The following is a 15,330-nucleotide window of genomic DNA, read 5'->3' on the forward strand; positions in this document are numbered from 1 at the left end:
AGGGAGTCAACCTCCCCACATAGCTCTCCGACCTTCTGTGTGCGAAAGGCCACAGGAGGGTGGCGGATAGTGCACGCATTCAACAAACTGAATGCTGCAACAGTACCGGCTCAAACGCCGATACCTAGAAAAGACGTAATCATAGATGGTATGTCTAAGAGTACGATCTTTTCGTCTATGGATCTGATGGATGGGTTCTACCAAATCCTTATGCTTGAACGGGACATCCCGTACACAGCAGTGAGCACCGTATTTATAGAAAAATAGATTAAAGTTGTCACTCCCAGTGGGACGCTCTGGGAATGGCTAGTGATGCCTCAGGGGCTTAGTAACGCCCCTGCAACATTCAACAGATGTAAAACAAATCTGTTAAGACCGGTGCGAGAATTCGCACCGAGTTATTTTGACGATGTATTCGTCCATAGCCGGGCCATGGAGGCTATTCTTCTTCGCAGAGTATAATTTCTCCGTGGAATAAGATCTCAGACGACTTAATGCCGTCGCTGATGCGTTTATACGCCGACCCGATATCGAGCCGGATGTGCACTCCAACACTAAAAATAAATCCACTGTTGCAACACTCATTACAAGTGTTCCGTCGTCAACTTTGTTTGATGACATAAAGAAAGCCTACACAGAAGATAAAGACCTTCTGCGTTTAATGGATCATCTGATCAATCCATCCGATAAATCTTTTAAAAGGTTTACCGGCTTCATATCGATCGTCATCCGATCGATACACAACACGCAACGGCTTGCTGTACTACAGAGCCGTTGCCGGCGACACTCCACGTGTCGTCGTCCCAGCTCACAATGATTTGCGCTTGCGCATCATGTATGAGTGTCACGATGCACCAACAAGTAGACATCGTGGACGTGAGAACACTTACCTCGCAGCAAGTCGCGAATTCTACTAGCCCCGCCAGTATCAGTTCTTGCGCAAGTACATTCGTGCTTGCGAAAAGTGTCAACGGGTGAAGCCTAGCCCTTCATCCCGTGCACCTCTCCAGCCTCTATCACTTTACGGCAGAATATTGGTAGTCCATATCTATCGACCTCGTCTTCGGATTCCCGAAGACGAGCACAAAAAAACTGAATCCTTGTTTTTGTAGACATATTCAGCAAGATGGTACATCTTGCTGCTAATCACAGACCCGGGCTGTGCCCGAGCCTTTATCGACACGGTATTCAGACTCCACGGTTTACCCCGTGAACTTGTGTCCGATAGAGACCCACGGTTCACGAGGGAGTTTTGGCAATCCGTGTTCCGAGAGATCGGAACACGGTTGGCTATGTTAACTTCTGATCATCCAGAAACAAACAGTCAAACGGAATGCGTGAATCGCGTCCTCGAAGAGATACGTTAACGTTACGTTCATCGTATTTAATTTAGAGCGAGTTTTACCGATCGTCGAATTTGCCATCAACAATTCGGTGCATGCGTCTACAACGCATATACTGTTTCCGTGAACGGCTTCGCCATCCACGCAAACCCACCCAATTAGAAGGATCCTCTAGTTTAAGGGGCTCACGCTCATCACGCGTCGTAATTACCAACGACGTGAATGATGTCGATGCCGAAGCAATCGACATCGAAGAAGAGAAAGATCTCATGGCAGTGCGCACAAAACGCACTAAGAAAGACAACAAATGAGTCAGCAGAGAAATTTGCTTGAGAATCAGTAGTCCGTTTCGTATAGGATTCCATTGCTAACGCAGTGGTACCGGCAGAAACGGAACGCATACAAACATGGTAGATCAAATGCTCTTTCATTTAAAATTAGTGATCTAGTGCTACTGTCTACGGTAAACTTACCTATGCATGTAGTCACTAATGTGGGTAGTAGTAAACTGCTACCCAAGTTCATTGGGCCATTCCGTGTTCTGCATCGCAGATGCAATGCATACATAATAAAATTGCCACGTAGGATGCGAACGCATCCTACGATTTACGTTGGTCGGCTCCGCCCGTATCATCAGTACGCGGTTTCTTTCGCGGAAGGATCTGACCACCCCTTTTAATAATCCTCAAAAGATTCTTCTGATCACGAACCAGACTCTCATGTTGAGTCTGGAAATTCTCATGCCAATTTCAAAGTTCCTCGAAATCGCGATGAGCTGACAACAGCTCGTCACGAAGGAGTGATACTTCATACTCCAACATTGAGTACGCACTTTTCGAACGGTCTTCCAACCGTTCGATACAGAGAGTCTGCAACGTCTGTTCCAACGAGTGACGCTTCCCGCCCATGGAAGTAGTTGTCGAGTTTGTCGATCTTCGACTCTAGATCCGACACATAGGTCGGATCTAATTTTCCCTCCTCCACCACAACCATAAATGAATTCCCACGGTGGTCAACGTTTCCTTGTGGAACGAATCCTAAACCACCGTGATGTGAATGAGCAGCGAGCGAGTAATCTGGTTCACGGGCGCGGTTATCCACCTTTGCATGACAGCTGGGAGTCTCATTTCTAGCTGGTTGCTGACGTTGAGGGCCTCGTCAGTATGACGAGGCCTATCCGATGGATTGGAAGGTCCGTCAGAAAACACGCGCCCCTGGCGAGCCCTTCTCCAGGGCGAAGAAAGGGAATACACATCTTCTTTCAGTTGCCAACACGACAGGGACAGAAATCACCCCACGTGAGGCATGGAAGTCCTGCATCACGAGGCAACCGATGCAATTTATACCTTGCACCGGTTGAAGTTCGTTTTTCAAACTTAACGCGAATCGCGTTAAGTATTTGAAGCCAGGCTTCGCGTCCAATGTCTTTGATAGCTTTTTAAATAAAAACCGTACCCTAAACCCTCTTTCCAGACATGCTGCTGACTAGCTGTTCGTGCAAAAGACCCGGCTTCTTTTCAGGGGCAAGACGAGACGTTTTATTGTCTGCACTCCCCTTAGTGGTACCCACTGAAACAGGGGTACCACAAGAGCTTTTATTACGACGGTTACGCCATCGTCATCACCACGCACAGGAACCAGTGCGGGTGACGGCACGGGAGACGGTGCTGGCGATGGGGAGTCACTCTCATCGTCGGAACCAAACATGCTATAGCGAATGCTATGAGCACGTCTACCCGATTGAGCCCCCTCATTCGAAGGCTCATAGTCAGCCGCCTAACGACGTTCAGGCGACTGTTCCGCTCTCCCCGAGTCGCCCTCCCGTCCGACTCGCATTCACAGTCGACCGCCAAGGAGGGCGACTCACGTGGCGACTCACCGCGTGAATCCGCAACAGTTAATGTTGCGGGAGAAGATGATACTACAGCAGACGAAATGTCTGTCGCAAGAGACAATAATGTGTCGCCCGCAGCTGCATGTACCGCATTTGAAGGTTCCACACTATTCGCTGACCGCATGGACTCGTTAACCATGCGATAGAATGGAAAATGATGGTTTTGACCAATCAACATTGTTTTCAATTGAGTGGTAGAAAGCTCCACATGCCGACAGCCAATCATTCCCAGACCTATGACCGAACGGAACGTGCCAATCGAGTCATGGCAGATGTATTGCGTACGGTAGTGACTCCCAAAGAATGGAGCAAACAATTGCCCTTGGTGGAGTTCGCTATAAATAAGACTGTACTTCCCGCCGACAAACTCCTCACACCCTGAAATGGACTCGGAGAGCGAGGAATATCACGCACGTGACGCGGATCTCTCTCAGCATCAGTTTTCGTATGATGTCCAGTCAAAGTTTAGCCTTTCGTATCTTTGGCGGATTGACTTTCGAGATCCCCGATCCGCCGTTCAGCAGCGCTCAGCGCCTGCGATTGAGCGAAAGCAGGATAGGCTCCTGCGAGTAGGTGGGCGTAATCGCCACTCCTACCGGGCGCCTCCTGCATTGGTGATGCTGCTGGGAACTAACGCTTTCTTGTCGGAAGGTTGCTTGTCCACCGCTCCGTGAAGCATAATTTTTAAATCCTCGTCCTATGGAGACTCTTGTCCATTTCATATAACAGAGTACAGCGAGCTAATGTGGAAGGGTGATGACGCTATAATGCCCATCCAAGTTTTACCCACTGCTCTCAAGCAAAGGCGAACTATCAGACGTCAGTAAGGCAATTTTCTCGTCGTCTGCGCTAGCATGCGCAGCGACCATTCATGAGAGCACTGCCCATGCCACAACATCTGTCGTTGAGACGTTCTAAATTATCCGGAATAGAACTACCTCGCCGCTTGTGCACTTATGATCGTTCTGGGCAGATAATGCGGGTGTGCCAGCAAAATGCATACTCGAGCCCTTATAGGGTGCATCATTTTACTGGCACATCTCATTACTCAGTTTCAAGTTAAGTTTATATTATCATTGATAGATTGAGCAAAGCCGTAATGTAATGGAGTTCAGTTCAGTTGGTAAATCGATAATGTGGTACATTTCACATTATGCCCTCTTTTCTATTCAAAATAGGTAATATCACTAAAACCCCAATTAAAAAAAGTATTAGGAGTGGTCATCACCAGACGGCTATCTAGTGGCTGAAATCTATTTTGAATGTAACAAGGGTGAGGCTTATATTATAAATTAAGTTAATATAAAGTTCAGATTTCATTTTGATCTTAAAGGGCTTGCGCTACGATCAGTGAGAGCGGTAAGCCTTCCTAAGGTATATACATTCGGGCACTAATTGTCACTTGGTTCTTCAAACTGGCGAGTCCCTCAAACGAGGATTCTTTAAGCTCTGAGAGCTGTACGACTCACAGATTGTTACACTTATTAAACCCACAAAATTAAGTGCCTCTTTAATTCTATAAGTCTTCCTTGACTCAACGAGTGAGGTAGCTCCGCTACACCTGGTAGCACTCGTGGTCAATCTACGCAAAAGACTTTATAAGACTAAGCCTCTGCCGTAATGGATACATTCGTCGACGTTCAGGGACGAACCCGCAGCGTTTGAGAAGCTCAAAATTTTGGTTTGCTAGATCACATTAAATACATCATGTTCGAGGGGCCAGGTGTTTACGCAATAACTTTTCAAAGCGTGCACGACTGAGCGATTCCGTAAAGTCTTCGTTATCCAAAAGCAAATAATCCGATAATTCCCTTTCGGCTCTTACTTCTGGATGACAAGTGAGTTCGGACTTGTCTGATAAGGAAGTTCTTCCTCATCGGACATGTCCAGGACCACTTAGCGGCATCTATGCCGACTCGCTACATTTCTGTTTCTGGAATCGCCCTCGTATTGTCAATGTTAAGATAGATGAGGATAAATAAGCAGAAAACCTCCTTTATTGGATCAAGCACGTGGAGTTGGCTATAGATAGACTCTGCCATGTTTTTAACCAAACGACAGAAAGTGGTCATGACCATTTCGAAGCTCTGGGCTAGAGCCATGGATTGGGCTCCCACATGCAGCATGTCTATAAACGACGCTTTTTCCACGTGGGATTAGCCAAGACAGCAAATCACTGGCACGTTTGCACCGCATGATCAGACTTTTTGTACGCTATCACGACTCTTAGCGACTCGTCAGAATAAATGGTTCATAGGGGACTATGTCCAGGCATCAGCCGAGGCCCATTCGGATGGACCCTTTCAAGTTCGATGAAGCTGCAGCGCACACGATTGAACACTGGCTGCTAGCCGTGGAGCAATGCAATGTGGCACAGCTCATCGACGACGATACCCGGATGGTGTCGTACGCCATGTCGCATTTGCGCGGTAAGGCCTCAGACTGGGCTTATTTGGCGCTTATGGCGGACAGTAAGGCGTTCCCTTCATGTGCGATCTTCAAGAGAAAGATTCGCGGGATGTATCAGCCGCCGAACAAGAAGTATTGCTCAAGGCGCGCTTCTTTGGAGCCCGACATGCGAAGCGATCCCAGCAAGAATATGTGCAGGAGATGCGCTCGCTGTCGGCATCTATTACTCTGGTCCGATTCCGGAGCACATCAAGGTGCCCCTGTGGACTGCGGCACGGCCCGTCGCGACGGGCCCCTTTCAGGAAGGTGCCGTCGATGATGGAAGAGGCAATCCGAATCGCCTTAGTTTTGAAGCAATCCTACAACAGTGTCTTGGCCACAGTTTGGTAGGAGCCGCCGGCCAAAAGGTTGGATGCTACTCCTATGGAGTTTGGCAATGCTGACGTAGTCTGCTACAAGTGCGACAAGCGCGGCCATACGATGGCTCGCTGTTATGCCCGTTCATTGTTTGTGCGAACATGTTGGTCCGCGTAATGTTATATTGGAAAGTCAACTATCTTTTCCGCGTTGGATGTAAAAGATAGCTACAATCAGGTACTCATCAGAGAGTTCGATGTAGCCAAAACGGCAGTAACCACCTCAAGCGGGATGCTTTGGAAGTGGCTTTTGTTGCCTCAAGGGCTAAAAAACGCACCGGCGACACTAAATCGAGTGGTGGTTGAGGTGATGCGTCAGCACCATGGGTGTGGACGAAGAAGGTGAACGGGTCTTATAGTGACCACTCTATTCAATGACGTCAGAGAGATTGTCATTTAGGGAAGGCTAAACATTTTACGAAATGTTGATTTTTACCTGATCATTATGTAGCCAGAAAAAAAGTAATAACAGTCTAGAGTATTGCAGGGACACAAACCATGCGTGAGTCGGCCGCTATAGGCAGCAGACGCTGCTTTAAGCTTGGTATTTCATCCAAAATCGCTTTCAGCTGCTCTAAATTCAGCCTCGCTTGCTGCTGTTGGGCCATGCAGTTCGTTGCGCTCCATTGGACTAGGACAGAAGTCACCTTGCGTAGTAAAACAGACCAGCTCTCATAGCACAATGAACGCTGCTGCTGCACACATCGTGACAGAAGTCTCGTCACGATTTCGGCGCTTACAAGAGCACTTGTATTATGCTGAAGCATTCCAAAAGCCTTGGTCAGCAGCTCTAACGGAGACACGGCATTCGCGCGGCGAATAATTAAATCTGCAATATTAGCAGCTTTGTGAGCAACGACATCGTCTGTCATGGCGTCAATTTGATGCGCATTGCACGCGGCGTGCATCGCTGAGAAAGTACCGACTGCCTGCAACGACGTCAAATGCTGCTGCGGTGCGTCCAGCTCATCCCATACGCTCTCCTGGAGGGCTGTCTCCAATAATTCCATGAGAGAAAGTAGCTGAGCTGAAGTAGCACGTTTTGTTAAAGCCACAGCTTCGTGTCGTACAAATTGTGCGGCGAGCCACTGAAGCAGCGCTGCTTTGCTTACCAAATAAAGCCCTCCGGATCGTGTACGAAGGGCTGCCATTAAAATACTCGTAATCAACGGCTGAGTGTGAGTGTCCATTAACTCTGAGCTATAAAAACTGAGGAGCATTGGAAGCACATGACGGCGTTCCAGCAACTGCACGTCCGCGTCGTTGCGTATACCTCGACGAAGTGTATGGAGAAGCCATGAACGCTCTTGACGAAACGTAAGAGGCGCTTGGCTGTTGAATAGTGTGTAAAACATGGGCACATCAGCCAGATCAATGGCGGTACGAGCCAGTAAAAAGTGATTCACGGGAGCGTATAGCACGTGGGTCGGTCGAAGCAATACTGCAAGTGCATCATTTAAAAAAACCGTGACAATTGACGGCACTTGGTCCAGCGGATGGCGCACACCACGACGAAAAACATCAAGCAACAAATGCACTTGACGCCCTGCTGCAAAGCTACTAGTAGTTTCGATCGTTGCCTGCAGCAACTCATGGACGTGAGCTAGGATCCCAAACGCGTACTGACGCATGGTCTCGCAATCAGACGAGGTGGCACGAATGGCGAGACCCAAGAGACCTTGTTGTACAATGCCTGCAGTCGACAAGACGGACGACGAGATAAAGTGTGCCAGCATGGGTATGAGAAACGCAGGGTCGTACGCTTCATTTAGATTTAGCGTGCAATCACTTGTTATACTTGCTGCATCTTGAATCAGCATCAATGCGTCACCAGCTGTCGAGATTTGACGGTCCAACGAAAAGTGTTCGACTGTAGCACGAATACGGCTGGATTCAAGACCTCCATGCAACACCCACGCCGAATCTTCCAATAAATCCGCGTGAGCGCTTACAGTCGATGACGCCGCGATTGACGAAGCTCCGAAGCGATAGCCGAAGCTCAAAAGCGTAATCTCATCAAGGTTTTGCGCTTGAAATTCGTTAAACAGTACTCGAAGACATCGATCAAAAGGAGAAAGAGACATAGAATAAGCTCGAAGCAATGTCTGCAAGAGCGAGCGCGTATACAAACTTGTGATACTGACAAGTTGCGCGACCACGCGAAGAACGCGAATCCGGGCGCTGTCATCGCATGAGTTTTGCAGCGTGCAGATAAAACACGGGTGAGATATGACAGCTTCCAAATGCGCAACAAAAGTCTCGTTTTGAGAATCGGCTTTCAAATCTACGAGACGTAATAATTCAAATGTCAACGCCACAAAACCTTGGTACACAAATGTGTCATGACTTTGTTCTGCAACTTGACGTAGTGCTATCATTTGTGGTAGAACGACCTGTTTTAATTGCTGATCAGGCATTGAATGCTTTATAGCCTTGTCCACAGCCCAACTTATCAAGAAAAGGGTTGCTCTAATATCGGAACTAATGCCCTTAGAGTCGTGCTCTGCTTTCTCTGCACTTGCTTTTTTAAGACAAAACAAAGCACTTTGAACGAGTAAGGGCAGTAGGCTACCGTCTGCACGTGCGTGTGAATCAGAACTACGCAGCACCACAAGGAGCCCTAGAAGCTGCACCGACGTCAGCGGTTCGAAACAATCCGTGCTGGCTAACTTCTGCACTATTGCACCAGAAGGCGCATACATTATGCTCGTATTCCCACTTAAAGCCGCGTCGATCGAGACGTGCTTTAAAATGGCGATTTCGGCCTCGTAGCTCGCTTGTGAACAAAAGAATAATCTTTCATAGCAAGCTGGAATTAAACCGTTTGCAATGCAACGTAGAGCGGGGCTAACGACGCGCGCAAAGACGCTGAAGACCACTGCCACCACTTCACACTTGACACGATCGTTCTGTTCACACATAAGTCGCTGGACCGTATGCTCGACAAAAACACGAGGAAAATCATCAGTTTCTTTACTTAATTGGACAGCAGCAATGATAATTCGCAGCATCTCCGTACGCTTAGCTATCGTCTGTGCCATCTCTACCACCAAAGGCACGAGAGTTGTGTCAATCGACGCCATGGCAATCTTGGCCTTCACCCCACCAAAAAGGCCCACCACTTTTAGCCCAGTAGTAAATAAAGACAATTGCTGCTTACGGCAACTTTGCCGGATCAAGAATTGCCACAGCTTGTAAGAAAGCCCCACATTCTTTTTGTGAATCTCGCTCGTGTCATCAACTGTAACTCTTGCTATGGATGCCAGCACATGTGCAATAAGAACGACATGTTGCGCATTGGGCTCCATCTGCACTCGTAGCAAATTTTCAAGCACGGCAATCCCAATACTGAACGGAATAAATGTAGCCAGTATTGCAATGAGCGGAATACTTGCGTCATGGAATAGCCTCGGAATAATTCCCAATATTAATGTATTCCGCTCTGTAACCAAGCTCAAATACACTCTAAATGCTACAACCTCGACAGCTTGGAACTGCCGCTTCAAAATTGAATCAGACGTACTAGAAACCAATGCCTGGAGCTTGAAAAATAGGCGCGTAACAATCTTCGACGGGGTTTTAGAGACAAGTGCGAGTGTCAAAAGCTGCATCAAGAGCATACAGAATATATCATGTCCGCAAGTTACAAACGCAACGTGACTTGAGGACAAAAAGTACAGAAGCTGTTCGCAAATGCGCGCTGCCTCGCTAGCGTTTACTTGCTGATTCTGCACACGGCGATGAATCATACTCGACACAATGCCCATAATTACCTCTTGCTCTTTAGCTTCATGACTTGAGATGCTTACAAGTACATGCTGAAAAACAAGAGGCATTGGAATTGCAGTCATGAGTGCATTGATGCTAATGGATGTTGACGTTGAATCTTTCTGCTCTTTGCTTGACAACAGCAGTAGCGAAACAATATCAACGTCTACGCGCGCAGAGAGATAATGTAATACTGGATTGATTGAATCCATACTGTGGTTACAGTCGCACACTATTTGCATCCACGACGCCGCGAACTCTACAGGCGTCATCTTAACTAACGCAGTCGTCATTTCCCGACAGCAATGCCACGTACTGCCACGACGTGTACGTGCCTTCGTTATCCAATTTATGTCAAAATTAATGCTCACGCGCTTCTTCTCTACCAGCGCTTGACAATAATGTTGTAGCCACATAAATGCATCAGAAGTTTTGTTGACTTTCAAAGACCGCTTTCGCTTCTTGCTCGGATTGTTTCCGTTTAGTGTTACATCGGTATAGTCACAGTGTATGCTTGATTCTGCTTGGTTTACCGCACTAAACGCATTACTGCTAGCTATGAGTGTGATAAAGTGCTGCGGGTACTTGCTCGTGGGCATCAATTCGAAAATAATACGCACAGCATAAGCCACAACGCACGGATTTCGACGGTACGTTAAAAGTTCGCTAATACCACCTGTTTCGCGTGCCTTTAGAAACACAATCAATGCAATACTCATTGGACTAAGAGAGACAACCGTTGACGCTTCTGTGACAACACGACGACACTCTGCGACATACACGAAAGGGTCATTAAGAACCACGTGAACCAGCTGGTCCATAAATGCAGCACAGTCTTGACTACCACTATGTTTCAGACTATCGAGCCAGCAAGTCACCTCTACGCATGCACATCCATATGCATCGTCCACTTCGTGTCCAAAAAGGTCCGTTGCAAGCAATGTCCGGTGAAGCGCAGATCCAGCAAGCTCCTGCATCGTGTGACTTGAAGTAGACACGTAAAAGAGCAGGAGTTGGTGTAGCTTGGAGGGAGAAGTAAAATTTTCATTTGTGAATAGCATACGAAGACGTGTGGGGTCGATTACCGAAAGAAATTGCAGCATTTCACCACCAGTAAGCCGCTGCATCCGCTGATCCGCTACATTTGCATATAATAATTGCCATTTCAAAAACTTTGTAAAATCAGCTTTAACCTCTCCCATTGCCACTGGAAGGCACTCGAAATACAAACGAAATACGGTCAGCGCACGGACGTAAACAAGCGCAACACGTCGCTCTGACGAGGCACACAGCTTAAGAAGCAGCGAGACAAGAGCTTCTGGACTTGGAAGCAAAAACCGTAATTCGGACTGCACTTGCGGGGCAATTTTCAAGGACTCAAAAGCCGGCGCTAGCTGCACGTAGCGCTTGAGTATGGCTTTAATTACGCTTAACGATGAATAGATGACGAGGTGATTCGTGTGTTGGATACAGCGAGAAAGCTCCTTCCGATAATTGCCAGGAGCAATAAGCCATGAAGCTAACGAGTGTGGAGAACACCAAAAAGTTGCAGCACCCTGATTTGAAAGTTCTCTTACCGCTCCATCTAGTGAATACGATAATAACTGTTTAAGGATTGAGACCATGCAAAACCAGCGATACACTGGCTTTGGCTCGAGTTGTATCGAAAGAGTGGAGAGGTACTCGGATAGAAATCCTGGGTACTTATTTAATATTTGCTGTATCAAAGCTTGGGCATGAGCACTACGTATGAGTTCATTAATTCCAATCGTGCCAATAGCATTGCGTATCACTTTAAGAGCATATGCTTCTTCGGATGATGTCGTGGATGTTTCAGTTAGGAGCACGTTTGACGAAGCTGCTTTCGCGTAAAATAGACGAAGAGCTTGCTTCGAAGGGACGACATAGAGTGCACAGTCGGAAGATAATAGCGATTGAAGAACGCGCAGCGCTGTATCGCGAATAGTGTCGTTATCTCCCGTGTGGAGCAAGGCGACCAACTGATGGACACAGGTGGCATTGTAGACAACCAACTTGCTCTTATGCTCCACTTGGGGGTTTAAAAGCACCAAATTTTCCAGCTGTTGGAATATACTTATCAGCTCCTCAGCCGTGTCGCCATCCATGCTTTTATAGAGTGAAGTCGTCATGCCTCCGTCTTTCATAACAAAGCGTTGCACACTCGTATCCGGACAAGCCGTGAGCACTAAGACCAAATTTACATATGCTTTTCGAATCTGAAATGGAATTGCGACGGCTTGTTCTCCACTATCCAAAAGTTCGGGACTTTTCCAGCGCCTCGTCGACAACACTACGAAGGCTGAGCTCTGAAAATCAAAAAGCCGAACGAGCTCGCGAGCTGCGGTGCCACTAACTCTTGCCAAAGCCTCGAGAAGCTCTAAAGCTCGAAATATGATTAATGGTTTATCGCTCCAGCTCAGCACCTTTTCGAGTTGCGGCGTCTTTTCATGCACCATACGAAGAGCCATGGCTTCGGCCTGGGTGAAATCGTGCTGCTGCTGTGTTTGAAGTAGATGTGTCATCACGTGGAAATAGATTGCAAAGCTTTCGCGCTTTTCCCAGCGACTGCCGGCGCCGTGTTGGTCGGGCCACACGCGCAAAAGAAGCTCGCATTGCGGGTGGATGCATAAAAATTGCAGACTTAGCGAGGATGAGCTCTCAGCAGTGTTTTGCGAAATATCAACAGTGTTAACAGCTGGAGACAGGCACAACGAGTGAGAGAAGGATAGGAGCGCATCATCTAGAGGGTGACAGTCGCGCTCCACTGCTAGCAGCAATTCGCGCAACGCTGCCATTCGTCACAATTGTTGGTCCGAAGCCTTGTGTGCTTTGGTACCGCAGCTGACCAATCAAATGTGGAGTGACGTTTTCGATACAGTATTATTTTGCTGAAGGTCAAAAAGATGAAATTCGATTCATCAATGTGTGAATTAGCTGCGTCTTTTACAAGGTTTATTCAGTTAAAAGGCTCAGGCCTTGAAATACAATAAAAGTGTTCCGGCGACAGCTCATTCTCACCAGCCTCAATTCTAAATTCGACCACATTTGTCTCATTTTTCAGATATGCGTGCCGATATTTGCGCCATCCCCAAGGACGCCGCCGAAGAAACCGACGAAACGTATCTTGAAGCCCGATTTCAATCAATTCGTAGAATTGTAGTTCCCGCGGTGAGCGACGTAGTGTGACCATGATATCATCAAGCGGTATAAAACACCACCGAATGCATTGGTAGAGACGAATAACATCTTTTGCTCGACCATTGTACTTTTGCGGCAATTGATTGGACAAACTCCCGAGATACGTAAAACTGTTGCCAAAGACCAGCTTGTTAAGACATCGTAGCAAGGTTCGCTCACCCTCGGGTATGCGTAAACGATCGCTTCTCAAAACTAGCTCTAGTGTCTCTAAAGGCAAACGCTGCATCTCGGATACCACCATTAAATCCGATAGCTCCGTTGATGCACCATGCGGAGCTGAGTAAAATAGTGTTGTCTGCAGTAAAAAGTGGTACATACTGCACACAGGATCTCCCCAAATGAAAAATTTGCCACGAAATTGAGCTTTCCCTGTATGTTCAGGTTGAAATGCTACAGTTGAGATAGCTGGAGCTAAGCTTGTTGGCGATGGAGGAACGAGATCACCCCACTGACTGTATTGCTTGAGACAATGTTGATATTCAATTACAACGTCATGAAAGACCTCGGCATGATTGGGCTGAGCACGCCAGTACTTGACCTTCATTTGGCCACGTATCCAAAATTGAGGATCAGTATCAAGAGCTGTGCAGTCATCCGGATCAGAAGTAAGAAGTTGTGGAGACGACGATCGAATGATTCGCCACAAAATTGGCATTTCATCCACAATATCAATGCGAATTTGGAGTTGAAAATTGCCAAATTCTAACAATGTAAACAAATTGCCCTCGCCAGATTTTACTTCGAGTTCCACAGGTTCTCTTTCCATGTACGGTTTCCACGCTGGTGCAAAGTGACGGTGCATTGCACGGAGGGAAGGCGGCTGTGACATCTGGAACCGATAGCTGATCCACTTGCTGACTCCATCCAGCAAATTTCTCCAAAACTCGACAAGCCTAATATTATTTAAAAGTCCAATCACAGCTCGCACTAAAACATCGTGATGTTTCACTCGACTGATATATACACAGCGCATATTTTTTAAAACATCTGGGTGTTGTTCAGGTTTCAACGTCTTTATGAAACCTATCAAATCATCACATAGAAATCGACGCATTAATTTATCTGGCAAGGCCGAAGCATCTAGTAATATATCCATCCATGTGGACGTCGTTACATGTCGAATTGCAAGAACCAGGCTATAATACAGCATCGTGTGTCGCATTCCCAGCCACTGTCCAAGCTTCGCCGCCTCTCTTGCATTGCTCTCTTCAATCACCCTCACTTTAAATCTGTAAATATACTCAACTACCGCGACTACAGCTCCAATATTTGTTCCATCAATTTTCACGTGCAGCACACCTCGTTGCAGCCCCCAACATCCTTCCAGACAAGAAGGAGCGTCCGGACTTAAAGCATCCGCTTCAATAAACAGAGTCCTTGCACGACGCGACTTGGGCATTGAACATTGATTATTGACAGGTTGGTTTTCGTCGGTCACTATCTCAGATACATGCCTCCGCCTCTTCCTTGGCTGGACACTAACAGAACTGTCGGGTTGATAAATGGATGAGCCTCCACTAGTATCGCTTAATTTCGATTTATTGTGAAATTTATGAGCTACGCATCGCACATAGTCGAGTCGAAGAGCTCGAAAATTACGAAGTGGGCACTTAGAATCGTCATTCTGATATTCTTGGAGCACGCACAGCTCTTCAGGCTGTAGCACCTTCAAAGTATACGATCCCTCCTTTTGTGCTGATAAATGTCGAAGCTGCCGCAGCTGCTTGTAAAACCATGGACATCGAAGCTTTAAAACCGATAAATGAAGAGCAACGGCACATCCGTCAGAATGTAACACGACATCTGGCGGGCTACACTCGGTGGGTGGGATGGACGACGACGTCTTGGGAAGAATGCGCGGTTCCTGTGGTTCCTGGCAAGATGCTGATGCACTGACTAAAAGATCATTAATGCTTTCGTCACAGGACTGAAATTCGTCCAGCTGCAGCTCGCATCGTTTGCCCTTCTCTTCGCGGAACATGTAATTAATGGTGAGAATTCGAAGTAGAATTAGAAGGCATCGGATAACGAAATTGAAAATTGGAAATGCCGGCTATTACTTTCGGTATCAATTCGTATCATACTCTATCTCGCAGGCACCAGAAATCTTCATTTCAAAAAATTGGTATTGTTTTTAGCCAATCCAAATTCCTCAAACCCGGATTTAGATATTTTCTATTATTTATATAGTCTGGAAGAAATTATCAGACGAAATCTATCCTTCTTATGCGAGCGTTGTAATTAATAGTAATAGAACAATCGAGTCGTTTTTGAAATCAAT

At 46.9% G+C, this 15,330-nt stretch overlaps 2 protein-coding genes across 2 annotated transcripts; both read right to left on the minus strand.

Annotated features, from left to right (window-relative positions):
* Positions 1 to 6,535: 6,535 nt before the first annotated feature.
* Positions 6,536 to 12,646, minus strand: CCR75_004310 (uncharacterized protein; the record flags this gene model as incomplete). The annotated part of the gene is made up of 1 exon (XM_067962396.1): positions 6,536 to 12,646. One exon carries the CDS (start codon positions 12,644 to 12,646, stop codon positions 6,536 to 6,538), a length of 6,111 nt encoding a protein of 2,036 aa, XP_067818434.1.
* Positions 12,647 to 12,807: 161 nt separating this feature from the next.
* Positions 12,808 to 15,030, minus strand: CCR75_004309 (uncharacterized protein; the record flags this gene model as incomplete). The annotated part of the gene is made up of 1 exon (XM_067962395.1): positions 12,808 to 15,030. One exon carries the CDS (start codon positions 15,028 to 15,030, stop codon positions 12,808 to 12,810), a length of 2,223 nt encoding a protein of 740 aa, XP_067818045.1.
* Positions 15,031 to 15,330: the final 300 nt, after the last annotated feature.

The sequence above is a fragment of the Bremia lactucae genome, linkage group LG6 (genome assembly GCF_004359215.1).
Source record: "Bremia lactucae strain SF5 linkage group LG6, whole genome shotgun sequence".
Lineage (NCBI taxonomy): Eukaryota > Oomycota > Peronosporomycetes > Peronosporales > Peronosporaceae > Bremia > Bremia lactucae.